Raw genomic sequence first — 26,074 nt, 5'->3', positions numbered from 1 at the left:
GCCGAAAAGCACAGATGCTTTGGCCTCACGACACCCTTTTAAAATTGCCTCGGAAAGGGGGCATGGTTAAGCAAAAAAGGCCGCATAAACTAAGCCATCCAAGAGTTATACAGCATTAGTAAATCTTCCCTATTCACCATGTCATGGAGAGGCTTATTTGGTCAAGGCATTTAATGGACTATTATTATCTATGATACTTCTTTTGTACTACATTTTAAAACACTAAAGAAAACATTGGATTAAATTGACAGTAAATATATCTGTAACTAAATAATAATCTGGTAATAATAATTTAAGAACGCTATAAACCTTGTAATATCTCAGTAGATCTGTACAACAACTCAGCAATATAAAAAGTGTCATGACATAGCACTATCTTATGAAAATAGACTTGGAGTCCATTATTTATCTTGGGGAGTTTTTGTAACATTGTCTTCCTATTCTTATAAGAGGAAATTTCACATTCCTCAGCAGGATGCAGGTGGAAGTTCCTTCCTCCTCATGTAATTCTGGTTTAATTTTTATGTCTTGTTTTGTCTCTTTTTACTTGTTAGTAAGAAGATCTCCCATATATGTCCCTCTTTTTCACAATATAATTGACAACACTTTTGTCATCAAGTCACTTTAATAACCAACGTTGAAGTAGATCTTAGATGGACATTGAACAAATTGTTGTCTTCAAACAAGTCATCAAATTTGTACATTTTTAAGGAAATTATCCTTCTTATTCCCATCTATTGGCATACAGTATTATAGTGACAATTTCCGTAGGCCAAGTGAAGCTGAGCGAGGCGGACAAGAGATTAAGGCTAAATTCACACACAGTGTAAAATATAATCCACCTACAAGTCCTACATGCAGATTTTGTTGTGGATTTTGTGGCGGATTTGATTGTAGATTTGTGGCACAAATGAAAATTTGGGCCATACCTAGAATCCAATTATTCACACTGATTTTGTTAAAACCCCCATCACCTGCATAGTACTCTTCTTTAAAAAGTATCCGGCACACAAACTGGAGTTGAGATTTTTATTTATCTTTTTGTCAGTGGCCGAGTGCAACGTTTCGGTCTTGTTGACCTTCTTCAGGCCCTGCTGGGGACTGTTGTGTAAGCCTAGTAAAGCTGCTGGCCGCTGAATATGGTGCCATAAAGGTTGCACTCAGCCACTGGCAATAAGATAAATAAAAATCTCAACTCCAGTTTGTGTTCCGGATACTTTTTACTGATTCGGAATTGGGTTGGGCCCCTATCCGTGCACCACCCCGAGCAGGTGCTATCTGAACCTCTACATATAGTACTGTTCTTTGTTATGGAATTTTGCTGCGGATTCTGTGTGCCTCCAGCCCAAGGGCATTGCACCCTGAAGTTCACCACAGCCTCTTTGTTCTTGTGATTTGTGAAGGTTTCAGTGCCTGCACCCCATTTTATGACCTGTCTCTATGACATGTCTATAGTTAGGAACTTGTGCATATTTATTTCAGAGTAATCTGTAATGCTTTTATTTTATTCAGCGAACAACCTAACCATTATTTACAGTATATACTTATAATAATAAGAATAGCAAGTTTAAATTCTATTTTTGGTTTGCTCCACATAATTGCATAGAATAGCATTAGAACACATTTTTACTAAGGCGACAAGTTTAAAAGGTACACACACACACATATATATATATATATATATATATATATAAAAGAAATCTTTTATTAACCTCTTTCAGTCATTTTTATTTGACTAGCATGTGCGTATTCCCACTAAACACTGGTCGTGTCATTAAGGCCAAAAATTCTCCAGTCATTAAGGGGTTAGTCCTTGAAGCTCATGGTTTTGTCTTCTCTGAGAGTTAAAAGGCTCTCGCTTCATATGCCGTACAGTATTTTAATGCCTTTGTTAACAGGGCCTAATATAGTCTGACAGTTGTTTAATGCTGGTATTGTTTATGACAATGACTATTAGGAGATGGAAATGTATACAGTGTGATTTGACTGACATTTTCAAGACCTAATATCATACAACAAATAGCTGGTTCCAAATATATGTTTATATGTGTATCATTGTTAATATGTCATAGTCACCAAGAATATTAAATAAACATAGAAGACTATAGAAATAAGAGCCTTTTTTAGCCTTGCACATAGCTGTACATGTGTTTAGTTCTGATGAATGAGCCATTAAACATAAAGTACATGAAACGTTTTTTTTTTTTATATATACTCACTAAATGTATTAGAGGAGAAATTAGAACTTACAGCTTACTTTACCAACATGATCATTATGGTGCAGAGAAGCTCAGTATTCGTTATAAAACTGTGCACATTTTTAAGCTTTTGTATTTTACCATCTTCAACAAAAAAAACTCACAGGCTAAATTCTGGTGTTCGTTTTAGCATTGTGTTGCGTCACAGATATTGTTTATAAGATATCGGAGATCTGTCTAGTACCAGGAATGTGCTGTTGGCAGCTTTATTGGGCATTCACTTTATTGGAGAGTCACTGGTGGAAAGAACTTATATGACACGTTGGCTACAGTTTGCTAACATAGTTGTAGAAGACACTGTAAACTAGGTGTAAGGATTGTTTTGTTTTTTTTTTGCCTAAACAAAGGCAAAAATGTAAACCGAACACTGCTCATTGCAAAATAAAAAAATCCAAACACACCAAGATTGGTGGTCAGCATTGCTTTAATAATTGCCAAATGGTATAGTAGCTCATGTGATAATGACATCACATGTATAATACGCCATCTTTCTCCCTTCCTGAGGCCCACCGGTTTTAATGTACTAGTTGTATACCACTGTGTGCTTTTGTTCTGACTGGTCTTCCTGCCCTTCCCCACCCAACCCTGGTCCCTGCTTCCATCCTAGAGGCAATTTGGGGAGACAGTTTAGATGCTGTATGGGGTATATTTTGCTCCTTTAAATTTTTTGTTTACGCAAGAATAGGGCTGCAGACTGCACTATTCTTGCAGTCCAAAAATACCAGAAACAGAAACCCTCGATGGAGGCTAAAAACACAAGTGTGAATAGAGCCTTTTTTTTTTTTTAAATTAGTATAAGAACAGTAAAAGTACTGTTTTGGCACCCAGTTGATAACAGTTGGTCGCACAGGCACCCAGTAGTGACACTCCAGGTGTTTACCTTGACTCAGAGGAGAACCTACATCTAAGTTGTGTTCGTCCAAACCAAACCATTTTTCACAGCAATGATACGTAAAAGATGTAAACATTTTAATTGGTCCAATGTGCTTATTAATATCATAATATTTCCTTATAGTGATCGGAGCTCTGATTTTACGGCTACAGAGCACCAAATCCCTTGTATAGCCACAGGGCTAAATTATACACTTCTGGTAGCCTGCAACCTCCAGTAGGGAGAGCTTACTGAAACAGATTTCTACAGCTGCCATTGAACGCAATATTTAATCTGTCTTTAGTAAACATTTTAATTTCACAAAGATTTTGGCCTCAGACTAGGTACACTTTAAGCTAAGAACAAGACTGCCTTCTCAGGTTGGGGAAAGAGATTTCCATATCATGCCATTATTGTTAAATATTTGATGCCATTTTTTATCAGTCACCTTATATTTTACTATGTTTTTGCTAGAAATCTTCATTTTTACACTGGCTTACATTCATGCCAACTAATTCCACATGCACCAAATGCGCCAAGTCTTTTTATATTTTTGTACAAAAGCTTTATTTTATACAATGCAGTCAATCCATAGGAAAGTCATTCATATGGACATTTTTATATACTTTTTAAATGAATTTATAGTCCATTCATTGCACATGTAGAACTATTTCTTCTAAAAAAAAAAATTACTTCAGCAAAAAGAGCATATCCTACCCATACAGCAAGAAAAGGGTTACTATCCGAGGTATATGTCATTTACTGACCTTCACATACAATTATTAACAGCAATGACTTCTAGTCTCATTCTGCATCAGTGACTTCTTTTAATCTGCTGTTTGTGCAATATATTATTCAGCTGTTTATTTAGAAAGCATAAGGAGATTGTAGACATTTGTCCTTCGTAAAGTTTATAATTTAATGCATTCTCATCTTATAAACGGCAGACGTACTTGAACTGTGACATTTAAAAAAATCGGAGATATATCAAAAATGTAGTTTTATTTTCTTCAGTCTGTACATCATCTCTTATAAATGTTCTTAAATCTACTGATCCAACTAATAACAAATGTCACTAGAGTTATTACAAATGTTTTAAAATGGCTCAGTATCTACTGAAAACAATAACATGGAGGATAATATAGGCCAATAAGTAAATTTGTTTGTTAGGTATTGAGATGTTGGGAACACGTACGCAACCTTCTGTGGCCCATCTACTAAGTCGATTGACTATCTTAGTGTTGTTGCATATACTACATAGGTGATATGTACTTTGCATGTTGCTGCTGCAACCCATTGGCATATATAGTTGATAATAGGTTCATGTCATGGCATCCAATGGCATCGTTATGGATTAATAAACATAGCGCATCTCTGTAAGCCCAAAATACTTTCCTTCTGGTCCTGGACAAGTTTTAATTTAGTGGCAGTGACTTTCTTTTCCTATAGATACCAAATGTACTGTACAGTAGAACCTGTCTGTTATGTACTAGTTCTCTAATACAACAGTTATAGGGTCATAAAATACATTTGTGAAGAAGTTAAACACTCCATATCATGGAATCCATGCTGGAGAATCTAGGCATGCAGCTCGGATAACAGCCAGACATGAGATATTTCATAGAATTTCATAGTGAAGAGGTTGCTAGAAATTCCAGAGATAAGCAGAGCAGTAGATCCATAGCTCCTTATTAGGTTGAGATCCCGGCAGGGTGAAGGCCTATAATGCACACAACATCAAGGCACCAAGTGAAGTCTAATAAGGTATTAAAAAAAGGAATGAACTGAAATGTTTGCAAAAACTGCAATGAGAGATAATAGGAAAAATATGGACTGATGGTGGACACATTCATCAGCAACAGTTCATGCCGATAGGAATTCATGCAGAGCGTAACATTTATCAGCTGCTATCAACGGCTGATAGTGCTACTGATAGGTTATGAATGTGCACAATATTGCGTCATGAGTTGTTTCTAGCGTAGGGAAACATCTGGCAGGATTTGTATACGATAGGTTGTAAAATGGATCTGAATTGGAATGATATTCTGCATTGCTCCCATACTTGAGTGCCAGCCATGAGTCAGCTGAGTTATGGTGCTGTGATGGAAACAGATGGAGAAAGCTGCAAGGGGCAGACCAATGTGCTAGTCAAACCCTCTATGCGTTGCATGGAAAAGATAAGGTCATTGCACAACAGCATTACCCTATATACGGCACTTCGTTATTACCATTCCGAATCATGTCTGTTTTTTTCTTTCTGTTTTTGTTGCTTATATAACGGTCTAATATATAAGTGCAGCTTTATAGAACAATGCTCATGTATATATGTTGTCTTTTGTCTAACGTGTTTAAATCTGTAACACATTTTTTTTTTAACTTCCAGGCATGCAACGGGTGTGGAACTAGCAAATGTGACTGTAGCGGAGTAAAAGGACAAAAGGTGAGTATGCGTAATGTTTGAATTCTGTGCTTTTCAAGTTCCCAGTTGTCACGTTTGGCCACACATTTCTGCTTCAGCGACTGCTAGAAGGGAAATCTATGATTACATCACGCCCATTCAACACATTGTAACACATGGCTGAGCCGAGTCCGCCACAACGGTAGCTACTTTTCATTAGCGGAACTCTCGTCTAGCTAGTAGGAAGACATGAGCAATGGACCCCCATCTATGATGTCTAGCTATTATAGCTAGTATTGGAGAATATAGACACCAGAAAACGTCTGTGTATTCAGGTAGCATTAAATGGTATGTAAGAAATTGACATAACATGGATGATAGCACTCATTAAGGCTACCTATTTTTCAAGTAATGTACACCAAAAAAACCGGAAAAAAATACATTTAAAATCTTCCTAATGTGATCTGTTATCCCTGAACTGGCAGAGAACATGACATAAAGTGTGGCCGCATAGAGACACTAAAACCAAGAAGCTGTACAGTAAACGCACGCTGACCTTGTACATAACATTTCTGGTAGTCCTCATTAAAAAAAAACGTAGTAGGATTACTGTGCCTGGATTCCTATGGAAAGTTTAACTCACACATTTTCATATAGGGTATGACAAATGGCAAAATCAGTTCTTCTGTGTATATCTTCTTGTTGTACTATCCACTAAATATTTTTGAATTAAGAACCCCTTACTGACTGCCTTTTCACAGCGGCGATTAAGCTACAGCATTGATAATTTTCACACCAATGTGCCATAAGCCCGGCCGTTCCCGGCAGTTGAACCCATTAGTTGCCGCCATCAATAGCAACCGCGGCATCTAGGTGGTTTTAGAGGAAGGGGTCTCCATCTGTCACTCCCGCAACATAATCGCAGGGTGCCAATGGTTTCTATGGCGGTCGGGGGCCTAACAAATGCACTCAGGTCTTCAACAGTATATGCCTTATAGAATGCCAGTTTTACACTGACAGGCATAATACACTGCAATACAGAAGTAAATCGCTGCAAACTTGTGCTATTTTGTTGTAATTTTGAGGTACTCGCTGGAATAAACAGCAATAAAACCACACTGTGTGAATAGCCCCATATAGACAGTATGGTATGAGTTGTGGGATTAGCGTTTTGATTTTTCATGACTGTGGGCTTATTCAGACGACCATATTTCATATCCGTGTGCTGTCAGTGTGTCCACCGGTTGCACACGGAGAGCACAGACACATAATAGTCAATGGGGTTATTGACATGTACATTTTACACGTATTAATGGTGAAAAAATTGCTGCATGCACTACTTTCATCACTTATTCAAGTGTGCGGTCGTTTTTGACGGATCTGTTGCTCGGTGGCGCTGTGAAAAAATGTGTCTCTCCTTTTTCTTGAGGATGAGAAAAACAGATGACATATGGAAGTAAAAAAACAAACACACGGAACGCAGACAGACGCAATATGGACATTCACATGAATGAAAGAGGTTCATTGTCTGCAAATGCAAAACGGACAAGCTCTTTTGAATAAGTCCTATGTCTAAGGCCATGTTCACACGTGGCAGAGTTTTTCCGCTGCAAATGTTGGTGCAGATTTGGGGCAATTACGCAACTAATCTGCACCAACATTTGCATATTTGACAGGTAATTCAGACATTGCAGAAAACACAGTGGACTTGCCACAGATTTCAGATTTTGCATTGCAAAGGCAGAAATCTGCAGTGAAATTCCGCAACAGACAGTGCATGCGGCGGAGGGAAAATTCCGCACCGCAGCCTATGATCCGCAGCAGAGTTTTCCGCAATGTCTGAACTAACTTGCCTAAAACTGTATTGAAACAAATGTAAAAAACGGCCGCTGGTGAATTCCACTGCGGACTGTCCGCATCGGAATTCCACAGCAATTCCGCCACGTCTGGCTGTGCCCTTACAGTTGCACTTGTAACCAATAGAGGGCATTATATCTCATTGTTAGGCCTTATTCACACGAACGTTGAATGCGTCTGTGTAACGGCCGTTAAAACAACGGCCGTCACACGGACCTATGCAATTCAATGGGGCCATTCACACATGCAGTGTTTTTCACGCAGCGTGTTTCCCTTTGCTTGAAACTCACTGCATGTCCTATTCTTGTGTTTTTTGCACAGCACGCACCCATTGAAGTCAATGGGTGCGCGAAAATCAGGGACAGCACACGGACACACATCTATGTGCTGTCCGTGATTCACACACCAGTTCATAAGAAATGAAGAGAAAAAAAGGAAATGTGTACATAAATAGACATCAACAACTGATGCCGCACGGAGCACACACAGAACTGCAACGCGTGACTAAATTTTGAGGACAGTGGAATTACACTGATTATTGTTAAAAGACATCTGTGAACATAAACTCTCCAGTAGAAAATGGGTACTACCGGTATTCTAATCCCGCCAGTATTCTAATATTGTTCACATCAGCGTTGGGGTTCCGTTCATGGGTTCCTTTAGACCAGGGGTCAGGAACCTTTTTGGCTAAGAGAGCCGTAAACGCCACATATTTTGAAATATAATTCCGCGAGAGCCGTACAATATGTTTAAAGGGCCATTGACAGATCAATCGCTCCAATGTTCACTTAGTACAGCAAGGAATGCTCCTCCCTGCTGTATAAAGCCACAACTGGACTGAAACAATGGTAATTAGCAGTAAAAAAATTAAATAAATAACTTACATTGTGAGCTTGCGATGCATGACATCAGTCCAGCAGTCTGGCTTCTTCTTTTTCCTGCGCATGACTGGAAGCTGGCATTCTTCCCACCTGATGTTGAGAGAATGCCAGCTTTGAGGCATTCGCAGAAGAAAGAAGCTGGAATGTTGGACATGTCACACAACGCATTGTCAGTTATGTCAATTATCTATTTTATTATTTTACAGCGAATTATTGTTTAGGTCCAGCGGTGGCTTAGTGCAGCAGAGAGGAACACTCCTTTGTGTACTAAGTGACCGCTGGAGCAATTGTATCTGTCAGTGGCCCTTTTAAAAGTGTTGGTCTTACAGAAAATGAACAAAAAAGAGAGGCTCAGACCCATAGGGAACTAAAGCATTTACTACTTAAAGTGGTACATACAAGCAGGCACACCCAGCGTAATAAATAATTGAACTTTATTAAATAGTCTCACTGTACATAAAGTGCACACATTGACTTGTATTTAATTTTAAAGAACAACAAATCTCCGAACTCTTTTTTTTATAACATAATAACGTTTTAATGCTGTTGCTAACCAACGATGAATAGAATACTTCCTACCGTTAATGTGACTTCTGGTGCTGCATGGATTTGCTGATGGCTTTGTAATCTGGTTCATACGTGGTGAGGTTTAGCTTCATGCAGGCGTTGAGACTTCCATCCGTTAAACGTGAACGTATGTTAGTCTTGATGTGCTTTAGATGTGAGAAAGACTGCTCGCATGCATAGGTAGAGCCAAACATTGTCAGTACAGCAATACCCACACGCTGCAGTGTTTGGTATGTGACAGGAAGTGCATTCCAAGTTTTGACAATCAGCTGGTCTGCATGTTGGAGTTGTTTCATTTCTCTCCACTTGTGTTTGCTTGCCAACTCTGCTTGCTGTCGTGCAAGTTTTTCCAAATCTTCATTAAGTGATTTAAACTTATTCACCCACATGTCTGAAGCCTTCAGGTCAGCAGCTTGTAGCTCAAAATCTCTGATGGAGACACCAGGGATATAACTCAGGTCAGTGCTGTCCAGTGCACACTCATGTGGATGAGTGATGAACTTAAAAAGACGAGTGTGCTCACGAAATTCTCCAAAGCGCGCTTTGAATGATTGCAGGAGATTGGATGTAAAGCCTGCTAGCTGCTGAATATCAAGATGTTGTGCAGGGTCATTTGCTGTGCATGCATCTTTAAACTCTCCCAGTTTTTCAAAGTGTATTAAACGACCTGTTTCAATGTCTGCGATAAACAGTTCCAGCTTATTTTCAAATGCAAACACAGCTTGTTGAAGCGATAAAACTGTATTACCAACGCCTTGCATTTTCACATTGAGCTGGTTCAGATGTTCAGTCATATCTACAAGATAGAAGAACTTCAGGAGCCACTCAGTGTTGGACAACTCAGGATGGTCAACGTTTTTCATTTCAAGAAAAGTTCGTATTTCACTCAGACAAGCTGCGAAACGGCTGAGCACCTTCCCTCTTGACAGCCAGCGCACGTTGCTGTGCAGAAGCAGACCAGGATAATTATTCCCAACTTCATCCAGGAGTGTTTTAAACTGGCGATCATTTAAAGCACGGGCAACAATAAAGTTGACCACCTGAATGACAAGTGACATCACCTCACCAAGCTGCTCACCAAACATCTGAGCACAAAGTGCCTCCTGATGTAGGATGCAGTGAAAACTAAGGATAGGTCTTTTTTCATGTTCACGAAGAAGCGCTACAAATCCTTTGTTTTTTCCTACCATGCATGGAGCACCATCAGTACACACTGAAATAAGTTTATGCATTGGTAGATTTTTTTCTTTAGTGAACTCAGTGAATGACTTGAACAAATCATCCCCTCTTGTTGTCCCTTTCAGAGGCAAAACAGTAAGACTTTCCTCATGTAACGTGTCACCGACAGCATACCTTGCAATGATGCTGAACTGAGATATATGGCTTACGTCAGTTGATTCATCCAAAGCAAGAGAAAAGAACAGAGCTGTATTTATGTCCTTCACTTGGGATGCCTCAATCTGATTTGCCATCATGATGGCACGGTCATGAACTGTTCTTGCTGACAGAGGCATGTCTTTTATCCGTTTGATAATCTTGGCTTTATCCGGAAAATCATCAAAAAGTTCATTGGCAACATCAAGCATAAATGTTTTGGCATACTCCCCATCTGTGAATGGTTTTCCGTTTCTGACAATTGCCAAAGCACCAACAAAGCTAGCCGAATTTAAGTCACCTTGTTGGGTCCAAACTCGAAGTTGCTGCTGACTAGCTTGCACTTTGCACAGCAGCTCTTGACAGGCTTTCTTCCTGCTGTCCCCTGCAGGATATTTCGATGCAAATGAAGCATGGCGTGTGTCAAAGTGGCGCTTTATATTTGACCGCTTCATGGATGCAATTTTATCATTGCATATAAGACAAACTGGTGAACCTGCTCTCTCCACAAAGGCAAATTCGTCTGTCCACTCCTGCTGAAAAGTACGATACTCCTCATCCTTCTTTCTTTTAGCCATCTTCTTCACTAACTAGTTATATTCGTTGTGCTCTGCAGCTCCGACTACCGGGTTGATCCCTGCATCTTACGTCACGCTGCTCCCTCTCTCTCCATAGAGGTAAATGGAATCTGCTGGCAGCGTATGCGCACCAGTGGCAGCACGACGTAAGATGCACGGTTCAACGCGGAAGTAAGAGCTGCGGAGCACAACGAATATAAATGGAGGGGGTTATGAAGCTCATGTCTCCTCGGTTCAGCAAGCGCCGAGGAGGCAGAGCCGGCGGCGCATGCGTGCTAGAGTGAAAGTATATGCAGCGATCCCACACAGATACGTCATCGGGTGGAATCGCTGCATTATGGGAGAAGGTAAAAACAGGGGCTAGCGCCCCAATAACATATAGCACGGGCGCCGTTCCTGAGCGCTTTATTACAGCTCTGGGAGACCTCCAGAGCTGTAAAGAAGCGCTCAGAACAGATTTTTGCCCTGATAGTGGTCCTTTAAATCAGTTTCTTATGCCCACAAGAGATTAATTTAAAGCCCCCAAGAGTGTAATATGGGTGGCAGATGTTTTTTAAGGCCATATTTTTTATTTTTTTTTGGGGGGGGGGCTATATAATGGATTATGTGGGATTATTTTCAGGGGTGAAGTGGGAAGGGGGGGTTGGTGGGACACACTGTATTACACAGCCCCTTTATTGATGCAGCTCACTGCTGCTGACCATGAGGCTGTGTAACAATTTCCATGTTATAATGTTCACATTCAAAGCAGCAGCACAGCCAGGGGTTTCTGGAACGTCCAAGGGAGACACAAGGGAGGAGGCAGATGCCGCTTCACTAGGGGACGCAGGTGCGTGCTTGCAGACGGCGCGGCTATGCAGGGAGTTATGGGAAATGTAGTCCATGCTTCCTGCCGCTCACCACTGCCGCCAATGCTTATCAGGCCATCAAAGAACTACCAATATCAGCGTGCACCGCGGCCTGATGGAGCGCGGTGCACGGGCTGATGGAGCGCGGTGCATGCATCCTTCCCATAGACAGGTAGGAGCCCTGTCTGCGAGCCAGATACGGCCATCAAAAGAGCCATATCTGGCTCGCGAGCCATAGGTTCCCGACCCCTGCTTTAGACCTTTCCGTCAGGGGAATCCATGAACGGAAAGGCATAGCTTCTGTTTGCATTACCATTGATTTGAATGGTAATGCTCCCATTGCAAATGGTTTCCGTTTGTCTCCGTTCTGTAAGGTTTCTGTTTTTTTTAAGCTGAAACAATAGCGCAGTCAACTATGCTATTGTTTCCGTTAAAAAAAACTAAAAAAAATAAATGGTAATGCAAACGAAAGCTATGGTTTCCGTTTTCCCTTCCGTTCATGGACTCCCCTGACGGAAAGGTCTAATGGAGCCCCGACGCTGATGTGAACAGGACCTTACTCTCATAATTATATTGTTTTTTGTTAATACCATATTTATTAAATAAGTTTCATTCTTTAAAAAGGACTCTTCAGTTTACATGATAGTAATCAGGGTCACACTTGCCCACCAGAGTACCAGAGAATCCTCCGGTGGGCCCAGGCTCTGACGGAAAGGTCCAGCAGTAGACAATCCTATTTGAAGGTGACTTTGGAGCCAATCACTTGCCTTTAGGGTCTATTTCTTATGATTTAATTCACAAATAACCAATTAGACCTTATTAATGATATGTCCTATGTCAGCAGTAATAACAAAGAATACAATTAAATGTAGATAGATAGATGGTGGGCCCTCAGAATCATTTCCTCTGGTGGGCCCATGGAATTCCAGCCGACGCTGATTGTAATTATGAAATTGATTTAAAGTTGCAAAATTCCCGAATTGTGGAATTCCATGTATGATAATGCAAAGGGGTAATCCTGGCAGCTGGGTGGTTGAGATCATACAATGAATTTTTCATATCAGTATTCCAGCTGTATTTCATCGCAGGAGACTTGGAAGATGTTTTGGCATCCCGCTCCACATTAATACCAGTCTGGACAGCTAATTTGTCATGGATTAGTCTGCTGGCTGCAGTTTACATCCTCTGGTTCATCACTAATAAGCGTAGCTTTTACCACACAGTATACTTTTTTTTTATGCCAGTCAAGGGCAAGCATATTCAGCTGTTTATGCCTACTGTGGTAACGTGTTTGGTGAGGCCATTTCAAATGGTTCTATCTAATGCAATCCCCTATAGCGGTGTAAACCTTGCGTTATTTGGTTTGTTTTTACACTGTCACAATGTCTCATAAATGGTTATCCCGAACAAAAGAATATGCAGAGTTTATCTAGTTATTATACAGCTGATAAAATCAAGGCATTATATCCTCCATTTATTTCATTGTAAGGAGTCTATTGTGTATTAAAGGTTTCACATGTTTGCTTCATTGTCTACCCTGATCCTTAGGCTTTATTCACATGGGCATTACGCATCTCGGGCGTGAAAAACGGAAGTTTTTCCCGTGCAAGGTGCATGGGTGTTCTGCAGGATGCGATACCACACATCCCCCACAGATTAGAATCTATGGAGGGATGCGTGAAGCGTGAAAAAATAGGACATGTCCTATTTTCTCACGGACCCTTCACACGGTCCGTTGAAACAACGGCCGTGTGAACAGCCACATTGAATTATATAGGTCGTGTGACAGCCGTTGTTTCAGCGGCTGTCACACGGACATTTAACACGTTCATGTGAATAAGGCCTTAGGGTATGTTCACACGCACAAGTAAATACGGCTGAAATCACAACTGTTTTTAGAGAAAACAGACTGATTTTCAGATGTTTTTTGAAGCTGAAAAAGTTTTTTTCATGCGTTTTTTAAGCAATTTTTCTATTGGCACAAAGAAAAACAGCTCCAGAAACGGCTCAAGAAGTGTCATGCTCCTTTTTTTTTTTTTACAAGGCACTTTTTTAGGCGCCATTTTTTAAACCAGCTGTGTAAAAAAAATGCCCCATCTGAATGAAATGCATTTTTTTCCCATTGAATTCAATAAGCAGATATTTGTAGGCTTTCATTTTTTCAGGCGTAGTTTGAGGCGTTTACGCCCCGAAATACGCCTGGAAACTCTGCGTGTGAACATACCCTAACAATACACTTTATGGTGAAAAGAATTCCGATTGACTTCGTCACCCTCCTCAACAATGATAAACAGGTTCATTTTACTCCAAAAATAATGTTTTGTTACTCATAAGAATGAAAAGTCAAAACTCTCATTAGTACATGTATTGCTATTCTATCTTTTAATGTTTAACCCCTTAACGACCACCCACCATCTTTTGACATCAGGCGATGCAGGTGCTTCGTCTTCAGCGACGTCTTTTGGTGTCGCTGTAGAAGAGGCTGATGAGCTCCTGAACTTAGAGCAGAGCAGCCTGCTGAACCCAGCTGGGATCGGAAAACATTCTGACCCCAGCTGTTTAACCCTTGATTGCCATGGTCCGTGACTGCGGCATGATCAAAGGGAACTCCCCTCTTTGATTGTGTCACTATAAACCCGGTGACGTGATCTAAGACCGGGAAATCTCTCTGCAGTCAGCCCTGGGACCTAGAAAGGACCCCAGGGCGGTCTGTTCGGTTTGCCTGCTGTTAGGGCACACTATGTGCTGCCCTCACAGAAGCCTGTCTAGTGACACAGTGTAATGTATTAGCATACAGGAGTCTGCTAATACATTATAAGTAAAAAAATAAAGTTGTAAATAAAGTTCTCCCTTAATCGGACTAAAAAAAAAAAAAACAATAAATGAAGTAAAAAAAATGTCCCAAAAAAGTAATTTTTTTAAATAAAATATATTTTATTACCCATACATTACATAAAAATGAAAAACCTGGACATATTAGGTACCTACACAACCGTAATAACCTGAATAATTAATTAATTGAACAGGTTATTTAGTGTGGAACATGAACAGGAGAAAAAAAACAACACACTTATTCCTATAGTCACGCCGTACAAATATATGATATAACTTACACAGTGAATGTTTTCTACCCCCAAACTACGCGAAAACAAAATAACATTTCTCCTGCATATAACAAGGCCTCATACAGCCATGTCACTGAAAAAAATAAAAAAAGTTATGGCTGCTGCAAGGCAGAGGCAAAAAGCGGAAAAATTTAGCTGGTCATTAAAGAGACTCTGTCACCACATTATAAGTGCCCTGTCTCCTATATAAGGAGATCGGCGCTGTAATGTAGGTGACAGTAATGCTTTTTATTTAAAAAAACGATCTGTTTTCACAAAGTTAGGAGCGATTTTGGTTTATGCTAATGAGCTTTCTTAATGCCCAAGTGGGCGTACTTTTACTTTCGACCAAGTGGGCGTTGTACAGAGGAGTGCATGACGCTGACCAATCAGCATCATGCACTCCTCTCCATTCATTTACACTGCACTAGCGATATAGTTATATCACTATGTGCAGCCACATACACAAGCCCTGACATTACTACAGTGTCCTGATAATGAATACACATGAAATCCAGCCTGGACGTCATGTGTACTCAGATTCCTAACACTTCTGACTCTTTCTTTGTGAGATTCAATAATCTGACAATAGTGTAGTACAGAAAAATACTAAGTAGATTAGAAAGTTGCATATGTTTTGTTTGTACAATGATTAAGTTCTATGAACATAAAACTGTAGAACCTCTTTAATTTGTGTGGTAGAAAATATGCCTTTTTATTGATTCTTTTCTTGTTGCTTATATAGTGCCAACATATTCCGCAGCGCTGTGTAGAGACTGTCATCATTCACATCAGTCCCTGTCCCCAATAAGGGCGGGTTCACACATGGCGGAATTCCACTTAAATTCCGCTGCGGACACTCCGCAGCGTTAATCCGCAGCGGAGCCGTTTCTCCATTGACTTTCACTTTAATTTAGCAGTGTTCGTTTACACGATGCGTACAATTCCGCTGCGGAGCATAGGCTGCGGAGCGGAATTTGGTGTCCGCAGCATGCTCTGTCTGTTGCGGAGCAGTGGCGGACTCATGGCGGAATTTCTCCATTGACTTCAATGGAGATTCTAAGTTCCGCAATGAAGTCCGCAGCTGTCATGCACATGTCATGTGTGCTGCGGATACGTCTTGCTTTTTTAACTTGACATTTCTTCATTCTGGCTGGACCTAGGTATTTCTAGGTCTACAGCCAGACTGAGGAAGTCAATGGGGCTCCCGTAATGACGGGAGCGTTGCTAGGAGACGTCAGTAAATAGTCACTGTCCAGGGTGCTGAAAGAGTTAAGCGATCGGCAGTAACTGTTTCTGCACCCGGGACAGTGACTACCGATCCCAATATACATGTATCTGTAAAAAAACATATAAGTTCATACTTACCGAGAACTCCCTTCGTCTGTCTCCAGTCCGGCCTCCCAGGATGACGTTTCAGTGTAAGTGACGGCTGCAGCCAATCACAGGCCAAGCACAGGCTGCAGCGGTCACATGGACTGGCGCGTCATCCAGGGAGGTCGGGCTGGATGCCGAAAGAGGGACGCGTCACCAAGACAACGGCCGGTAAGTATGAAAATCGTTTACTTTCACTAGGGAAAGTGCTGTCCCTTCTCTCTATCCTGCACTGAATAGGGAGAAGAGAAGCACTTTTCCCGCAGTCTGCAGCAGCTAGTCCGCATCAATGTACTGCACATTTTGTGCAGATCCGCTGCAGAATCTGCAACGCAGATTCTGTGCGGCATTGATGCGGACAGTTGCGGAGGAATTCCGCCATGTGTGGTCATGCCCTAATATAAGAGACACATAATTGGGCCAGTTTCATGGAAAGCAATTTAACCTATCAGCATGTTTTTTGGAGTGTGGGAGATAACAGGAGAACCCAAAAGAAATGCACTCAAATACGGGGAGAACAAATTTTTAAAGTGGTTGTTTGGTATAGAGAATCCCCATTTGCAAATGACCTGTTGGGGCATATAGATAGAATAGAGTGGTTCTGCCTTTGAGGACCTGGCTCAATAATGTCAATATGAGAAGTGGCTCAGCAAGCAAGACCCCATCCAATCATTGTCATAGGATTCTGTTTTCTGCTACACTGGACACCCCATAATATAAAGCTCTTATTGCTTGTGAAGAAATTACCACCTCCGAGAGATAGAAAAACACGGGGCACCATTAGCGCTCAGAAGTGAATGTAATTGTATCCAGTCTAGGCAATGCTCTGTGAGCTAAATATATTATTATTATTATCATCAGCACCACATATCTCTGCTTGGTTGCTACAATGTACCAGTCTGTAGTTCAGGCTGTTTAGCTCAGGTTGGGTTCACACTGTGCGTTTTTGTTGCATTTTTTTATATTTTTTCCTGTTTTGGTTGATAAACACTTATTGAGAGACATGGGAGTTTATCTACCAAAACAAAAAAAATGCATTTCAAAAATGCACAGTGTGAAAAGAGCCTTACAGAGCATGGCTAGCTTTGCCCGCTTCTTAGCTGGGAGCAGAACTTGATATGTAGTGGTTTGCAGCCTGTAAAGAGCTTATTCACTGACAGCAAACTAATATCATGAAAATGATGAGAAATTAAAACACAATGAGGAGATATATTAAAACTGCCCCAGTCTTAATAAGAATCAAGATGTGATAAATTTAATAAGAGGCACACGCCGGGCCACCCCTTCCCACTTTTGAGAACATTGGCGAGAGCGGTGGAAACGACCTAAAAGTTGCAATTTTTGTGACTTTTGGGCTGTTTGCAACATTTCCACGCCAGGAAACTGGCGTGGAAATTTTGTTAAATTCTCCCCAAAATATTTTAGAAAGTTGAAGAACTTTTCAGTTATACAACGATTAACTTTTACTTATATAAAACTGGAAAATCTTACATATAGTACCGCATTAAACATTAATCTAATGTTCAGTTTACGTCTGGTCTTATCATTGTAGATTGTTGCTTCGTTTTCAGCCAGGAACTCCCTTGTTCTTTTCTGGTGATGGACAATTGAAGTGTTTATCCAGATGCCAGAGTTATTTCAAGCAGGAACAATAAGTAGAATCTTTTTTGTCCTTAACGTTTAGTGAGTCAGTAGATAAAACACAATGTCCCGGGAAACTATGAAACATGTGGCAGCTAATTCTTTTAGCAGAACAGATATTTTTATTGTGACATCCTCTTTCTGTATTCCTTTTATGTTATATGTAACTGTACTTAGATGTAACCAGCGCAATGGAGCCCAGCCGCATAAGATGCCAGGCAGATCTAGACACAGGCCTTTCTAGAGACAACTGTAAGGGCATGTTCACACGTGGCGGAATTGCTGTGGAATTCTCCAGCGGCCGTTTTTTACATTTGTTTCAATACATTTTGAGGCAAGTTAGTTCAGACATTGCGGAAAACTCCGCTGCGGACCATAGGCTGCGGTGCGGAATTTTCCCTCCGCAGCACGCACTGTCTGTTGCGGAGAAGAAGCGGAATTTCACTGCGGATTTCAGCCTTTGCAATGCAAAAACTGAAATCTGTGGCAAGTTCGCTGTGATATCTGCAACGTCTGAATTACCTGTCAAATATGCAAATGTTGGTGCAGATTCGTTGCGTAATTGCCCCAAATCTGCACCAACATTTGCAGCGGAAAAACTCTGCCACGTGTGAACATGCCCTAATACACAGGCATGGGACAGTCACATGTGCATGCAAATATGCTGCAGCGTTGTAGACAGGATTTTTCTATCTAGCTCATTTTTCCCCCACTAACACAGTAACATGCAACATATAAACACACATATACATATATACAAAACATAAGACGAATAAAAGTTATGCAACAAATGTCTGTCTGTCGTCCCAGCCTTAAATGATTGTATAAGGAGGTAACCTACACTATATGGCCATTAATATGCGGACAGCTGACCATCACACCTACAGTATATATGCTTGTTGGACATCCCATTTCAAAACCATGGACATTAAAAATGGATTTGGGACCCCTCTGTCTGTTGGAATTAGAGACCATTCAGCCAAAAGAGCATTTGTGAGGTCAGACACTGACGTTGGATGAGAGGGTCTGGCTCGTAATAAACATTCCAATTCATCCCAAAGGTGTTCAACAGCTTTCCCAGGGTATAAAGGGTTCCTCCCTGGTGTAATTCATTGCCTGAGAAGTTTGGTTCTTCCTAGCTTGCTAGTGAAACTGCTGATCGTGTGTTTGGAATTCCTGTGTTTGACTCTGCTTGTCCCTTTGACTATCCTTGCCTGCCGCCTGCCCTGACCTCTTGCTAGTGACCCGTAACGTAACTCTGCCACCTGCCCTGATCTTTTTCTTGACCATTTGCCACCTGACCTGATACTATATCTGACTATGCATACTGTCTCCCAATTTTAGCACTATGCCTGTTTACGTTGTCCATCACCAAGGGAGACTACACCGGGGGTAGCGACCTGGGGTTCCCCAGCAACGAATTCCAGATCTTTATACAGGGGTTAAAGGGTGAATACCTGTTGTCACCTTAGACAATGCTCCCTGGTTTAGCCCCTTGACACTCCGTACTTTAAAGCTTCAGGCTGAGTTCACACGACCTATTTTCAGGCATAAACGAGGCGTATTATGCCTCGTTTTACGTCTGAAAATAGGGCTACAATACGTCGGCAAACATCTGCCCATTCATTTGAATGGGTTTGCCGACGTACTGTGCAGACAACCTGTCATTTACGCGTCGTCGTTTGACAGCTGTCAAACGACGACGCGTAAATTGACTGCCTCGGCAAAGAAGTGCAGGACACTTCTTTGCAACGTAATTTGAGCCGTTCTTCATTGAAGTCAATGAAGAGCAGCTCAAGATTACAGGCGTCACAGACGCCTCGCATAATGCGAGGAGGAGCTTTTACGTCTGAAACGAGGCAGCTGTTTTCTCCTGAAAACAGTCTGTCTTTTCAGACGTAAAAGCCTCTCAACGTGTGCACATACCCTCAGGCACTCTGTAGGCAGCCGTATGGTGCTCCCATGGAGCATGTCCCGATAACACGGAATTTGACATATTACGGCTCTGTACAACTCAGGGGTATTACCGAGCTGTAATATTGCCATGTTCATGAGTTCTTAGGATATAAGAAAGCTTAGTAAAACACAAAATAAAGTGCAATGGCTATCATAACGGAAGGTTATTACAGTGTACAAGGGTTTTTGTTTCTTTTTTTTTTACATTTAATATATGTTGTCTCACAGTCTCCCTTTTTTTTTTAACATGTGCTTATTTGTTGATAGCTATAACTTAGAAATATAAAATTATAAGATATACACATGATTCAGAATTATAATTATATTAGTCTAGAAAAGAAGTCTAATGCAAAAAGGTGGCAGAAAGCATACATTTTAGGTGAAATCTCTTTTCCTCACTTCATTCTTTTTTAAGACTTATTATTTACATTTATTATTTAGAAAATAACCTGACACCATTAGAATAAAACTATTGTTTGAGAACATTAATTTAGAACGCTATCTATAATGATAGTCTTGGTGTATATGATGAAGGCACAGGCAGCCCAACTGGTTGAATGTCCTCTATTGATTCCCGTGCATTACCACCCTCTTGTGGCCAAAAAGTGGAAATGTCTCATTTATTCTTTAGCTCACTTTTTAACTTTAAGATTTAGGTTCCATTGTTCCAAGTTTTAATATATATATAACTTAGTGTTTCTTTTCAGTATTTTGCCACTTATAATAGAATTTCATTACAGAATAGGCAAAAATATGCATACTCAACAGAAGTAGCTATAAATAATTTCCAGTTCTAACCTCACAACATATGTCTCTATTCTCTTTGCAAGGGTGAACGAGGCTTACCTGGTCTGAATGGCATTATTGGGTTTCCTGGACTTCAAGGACCTGAGGGCCCTCCTGGACCACTGGGACAGAACGTACGTTTTATATATATATGATAATCTACTTAAATTTTATTTTTACCTTCTAATATATATATATGTATATATATATATACACACAGCAAAATCCAATATACAGGTCAGCACTCCAGGTTCAGTGAAAAAATGGATCTTTTTAATCACCACATGCAATGTTTCAGCCCTGCTCAATGGGGCCTTTCTCAAGCAAAAAGATCAATTTTTTTACTGAACCTGGAGTGCTGACCTGTATATTGGATTTTGCTGTGTATTTGGGACACTGGTCGTGTGTCTGAACAGGTACTTGTGCACCCTACACTGGAGGAGCAGTGCTGCTTTTGCTTTGCTTTTTTCTATATATATATATATATATATATATATATATATATATATATATATATATATATATATATATATATATATTGATTATTCTTCTATTACAGGGTGACACGGGTGAACCAGGACTTCCAGGCACAAAAGGAAACAGAGTAAGTTATGTGTAAACTAGTATGTAACTGTCTTGTCTGAGGGCATCATAAATGGGTTAAATATTTTAAGACTGGTGTTTCAAAAGTAAGTCTTAAACTAATTTACGTTGGCAGAAAATGCGCCAAATAGAGTAAGAGGTGCAATTCTACGCCTGCTATGAGTCAGTATGGGGCCATAGTTTAGGAGAATTTGTATGATATACTTGCGGCGCACTTCTGGAAATGCAGCGCTTGAGTCTTATACTATGCACAATATGCACTCCCCTCCCCCGCCCCGCAGCCGCTGATTGACAGATTTATTCTTATTACTGTGCAAAGGGAGAAATGTGTCAATCTGCAGCTGGAGGGAGGGGGTTAATATCATGTATATTATTAGACTCAAAAGCTGCAGTGCTGGCTGCACGCCGCAAGTATAACATGTCAATTCTGCACCGTTCAGCCAACTAAACCGTTCAGGCATAACATTAAAACCACAGGTGAAGTGAATAAGGCCAAGTACAGAAGTAGCAAATTTGCTGTGGATTCTGCAGCGCAAATCTGCAGCAAAGTACAGAAAAATATATGTGGATGGGAATACACGGTGGATTTCTTTCGTTATGTTTGATCACCTTGATACATGTCAACTGTCAAGGGGTGGGATATACTAGGCACCAATTGAAATCAGTTCCTGAAGTCGATGTGTTGGAAGCAGGAAAACGTAACAATCATAAAGCATCTACATAACAGCAGGTCTTAGGGGTGTTCCCCGTACGCAGTAGTTAGTACCTACCAAAGTGGTGAAGTTGCAAAAAGGCCATAGGCTTCCAAGGCTCATTGATTTGCGTGGGGAGTGAAGACTATCATGTCTGCTCCGATCTCACAGAAGAGCTACTTTAGCACAAATTTCTGAAAAAGTTTCTGTGGGCTATGACTTCATTGCATCTTGCTGTGTTTGGGGCTGCATTGCCACAGACTGGTCAGAGTGCCCGTGCTGACCCCTGTCCACCACCAAAAGAATCTGCAGTGGGCATGTGAGCATCAGACCTGGACCATCTTGTTTTGTCCTACATCATGTGAACAGCCAGTTTTATGTGTGTCGCTTATTTGGGGGAAGAGACGGCACCAGGATGCACTACGGGACGGCAAGCCAGCGGAGGCTGTGTGATGCCCTGGAGAATGTTCTGCTGGTGAACCTTGGGTTCTGGCATTCATGTGGATGTCACTTTGACACGTACTACCTATGTAAACATCGTTGCAGACCAAGTACGCCCCTACATGGCAACGCTATTCCCTAAAGGCAGTGGCCTCTTTTCGCGTTATAACGCGGCCTGCCACACTGCAAAAATTGTTAAGGAATGGTTCAGTACGATTTCAAGGTGTTGACAGACTCCCCAGATCTCAATCTGATCGAGCATCTGTCGGATGTGCTGAAAAAATAAGTCCGATCCATGGGTGCCCCACCTCCCAATTTACAGGTTAAAAGATTTTAGAGGTTTAAGCAACTTCAAGAATCTTAGTCTAACGCCTTGGTGCCAGATACCACAGGACAACTTCAGAGGTCTTGTGAAGTCCATGCCTCAACGGGTCACATCTGTTTTGATGACACAAAGGAGACCTACACAATATTATGCAGGTGGTTTTAATGTCATAGCTGATGATCGGTGTATAATGGAAATTGGACCTAATTGCTCCTTATGCATCATCCTTATTTACTTAATAAAACACACAACAAAACAGAAGCTAAATCTTTTATTTCCTTTCAAATTAATATTCAGATTTTTTTTTACCGTGTGTGAGCCATGGGTGATGCCGATTAGTTGTAATATCTACACCTGCACTAGGACAAAGCAATTTACAGAATGCTGAAGATGTGTTTATATGACTCTTATACCTTTAAACACCAGGAATTCTACATTAATGATTCTTAAATTATTACATACCTTTACAGCCCCCTAGTGGACATTAATAATTAATCAGCAAAATGTGGTTATATTTTATTGAAATACATGTTTTTTTGGAATTTCTATCCTTTGATTTGAATTTGAGTGGTATGGAAATTTTAGGACAAGCTAAAAATGTGTAAGTACCAAATACGATCACTTAGTTATGGAAAAGTTTTAGTTGTTAGAGCCCAATCTAGTATGTATTCATATAATAACTTGTTATAGTACATGACATCAGATATGTTCACCTCCTTACTAGCAGCTACGCCTTTGTCTTTCTTTTTTCATCCCCTCTTCCTCTTCCTCTCCCTCCTTACCTCCCCCTCTCTGTCTCACTAATTCCACTGAATATTGCTATGTTTTTATTAAAAAAGAAAAGATCTGCTTTCCAGTGCGTTTTATAATCAAAGTGCTTTGCATTGTGATGCAATTCAATCGGAAAATTCATTGTTTTTTCCTTTCATTCAATTCAGGGGCCTCCCGGACATGCTGGATTTCCAGGAAACCCTGGTCTCCCTGTATGTATTCAGTCTGTGCATAATTTATTTTTATTAGTTTTTGCAAATAAAAGAAAAACAAGTCCGACAACACAGAGACCTATAGAAATAAAGTAATACAATAATATATACAAATGTTATAATGTATCTGATCATTAGTATTAGAAAAGTAATGTACCTTTATTAGTCCACACGTATAACTACAAACAGGAATCTTAATAGTTTCCCTTCGGTAGTCAATTATATATCCCAATGAGAAAAAAAATAATAAAAAAGGAAGAAGACAAAACTCCTATGATATTATGTTCGTGTGAGTATAGTAAAATGAATACCAAGCTGTAAAATCTGTAACAACACATGAAAGGGGAAGGAAAGGGAAAAGGGGGAAGGAGAGAAGAAGGGAAAATAAAAGAGGTGAAGTAAATATCTCTCAGCCTTCATGGGAATTCTGGTAGGTAATCCAGGGATACAATACAGCTATATATTTACTAGAGTCATCTATATCTTCTGCCACTAGTTCCTCCATTTTCATAACCTCCTGGACCCATTCCACCAAGGTTGGGGCGCTGGGTAGTTTCCCCATGTCTGCGTAGAATGGGCCGCACTGCCGCTAGAAAGTGGCTTAAAAAATAACCTTTTTAACTGACTTAAGAGTACTAGGTAAAATTGGCAGTAGTGCCACCTGAGACATAGCTATCAGGTGACAACCACTAAACTTGGTATATACAGAAAATATCATGTCCCACAGTGATTTTATTTCCTTATATTTCCACCATATGTGAATTATGGTCCTCTTCTCGATGCCACGTCTCGAGCATTCCTTAGGAACAGTAGGATAGATTTGACGGAGAGGTGGCAGACATCTATACTATCGAGTTAGTAACTTGTAATTTTGCTCTACATGCTTGTGGGAATTTGTGGTATAAAACAAAGGCTTTATGCCATTCATCTATTGTAATAGTTACTTTAAGGTCCCTTCCCAAGCTCTAATGTACAATGGATCCCCAGGAGTGATCACTTCCAAGAGCAAGCCGTATGTTCTTTAGATATTGTGTGTCAGGGGCAATGGTTGCAAGGAAATTGCATGGAATGCTAGGAAATAAGAATCTTCAGGTTTGTTGAGTAAATGTTGAAAGACAATTGTAAGTAGGACATTCACAAGATGGGTATCTCTGGATGTGCGAACATAAAATCTGTAAAGGATGGTAGCGCAGAGCCATAGGTGTGATGTAAGTGGATATCCTCAGATGATTTCCAACAAAGAAAAGCTTTGGAGTTTAATCTTGAAGGTTTCAGTCTGAGGAAATACTTTATGCCATTTTAAATAGGTTTTTTAATTTATGGTACAACTTTATATATCTAAAGGGCATACCTGGTCAAGATGGCCCTCCTGGCCCAACTGGCATTCCAGGCTGCAATGGCACAAAGGTAAATCATGTAACATACTTACTAATAATAGATATTTGTAGTTCAAATAATGTTTTTTAACATTGTTTTAAATTAACGTAAAACTCCTCTCCTGTTAATAGGGTGATAGAGGACCATTGGGACCACCTGGGCTTCCAGGGTTGACAGGCTTTTTAGTAAGTACTGTATATTTTATTGTGAAAATACTATACCATACTATTATAGATTAGGAGTTAATATAAAGAGAACCAGAGTTTGAAAATATAGTAGTACGATGGTACCCATGTGCCTCTTTTTATGGTTCATTATACACAATACTGGAAAAAATATATCATATAATGCAATGACCCTAGTACGCCTATTCCTAATTTTAAAGTCTATACTGTCATCATATGGTTCTGTCGGAAACAGAATTGGCAAGCTATGATTTAATAAATTTCATATGAAATGTACTTTGTTTCTATAACTAATACCAAAAACCTTTTTATTACAACAAGCCATAGAGCAAACAAAACATTAAGGTACCAGATAAAGGACTAGAAGGAAATGCTGTATTTGGGGTTACAGACATAAATTCCGATACCAGGATTTCTATGTGTAATTGTACGTCCTTCCTAGTTCCTGTTTATCTAGCTGTTTCCTGGATATATCATTTACTTAAGGGAACTCAAGAAGTAGATTGATGAAATTGTACAGTAACAACCAAATAAACCTACATGGATCGAAATCTATATTGATGCTTACTAACATAAACCCTGCAAGCATTTTACTCCAGAAATCTGAAGTATTAAATATATCAGTATTTCTACAAAAGCTCTGCACATTCCATTGGCAATAATATATTTCAGCACTTGAACAAATCAAATAAAGGGTGATGAACTGGTAGAAATAATAAAATTCAGCACAAGTTACTCTCCAGGAAAGCTTGCATTTTCTTTAAAAGTACGCATTTTTGTAGAAAGATATAGATTCCATACAAATTATTTTTGCAATAATATAACAAGCTAAGCTGTCTGAAAGTTTCAAAAGCCTTCTCTTACATATTACGCCTCATGCACACGACCGTGTGCGTCGGCCGAGACCCGTTAGTGATCTGAGGAAAGATAGAACATGTCCTATCTTTCCCCGGATCGGAGACTCTGATAATTTTT

The 26,074-nt window shown here is 40.2% G+C and overlaps 1 protein-coding gene across 1 annotated transcript in view; it reads left to right on the top strand.

Moving 5' to 3' along the window:
• COL4A1 (collagen type IV alpha 1 chain) overlaps positions 1–26,074 on the top strand; it is a 167,266-nt gene that overhangs the window by 51,542 nt on the left and 89,650 nt on the right. The window contains exons 2-7 of the mRNA XM_075852497.1: positions 5,513–5,569; positions 20,538–20,627; positions 21,053–21,097; positions 23,493–23,537; positions 24,882–24,944; positions 25,046–25,099. Coding sequence (XP_075708612.1) covers positions 5,513–5,569; positions 20,538–20,627; positions 21,053–21,097; positions 23,493–23,537; positions 24,882–24,944; positions 25,046–25,099 — 354 coding nt within the window. The remainder of the gene's footprint in view (positions 1–5,512; positions 5,570–20,537; positions 20,628–21,052; positions 21,098–23,492; positions 23,538–24,881; positions 24,945–25,045; positions 25,100–26,074) is intronic.

The sequence above is a fragment of the Rhinoderma darwinii genome, chromosome 2 (assembly GCF_050947455.1).
Source record: "Rhinoderma darwinii isolate aRhiDar2 chromosome 2, aRhiDar2.hap1, whole genome shotgun sequence".
NCBI classification, from domain to species: Eukaryota; Metazoa; Chordata; class Amphibia; order Anura; family Rhinodermatidae; genus Rhinoderma; species Rhinoderma darwinii.
This window is presented reverse-complemented; position numbering and strand designations above follow the sequence as displayed.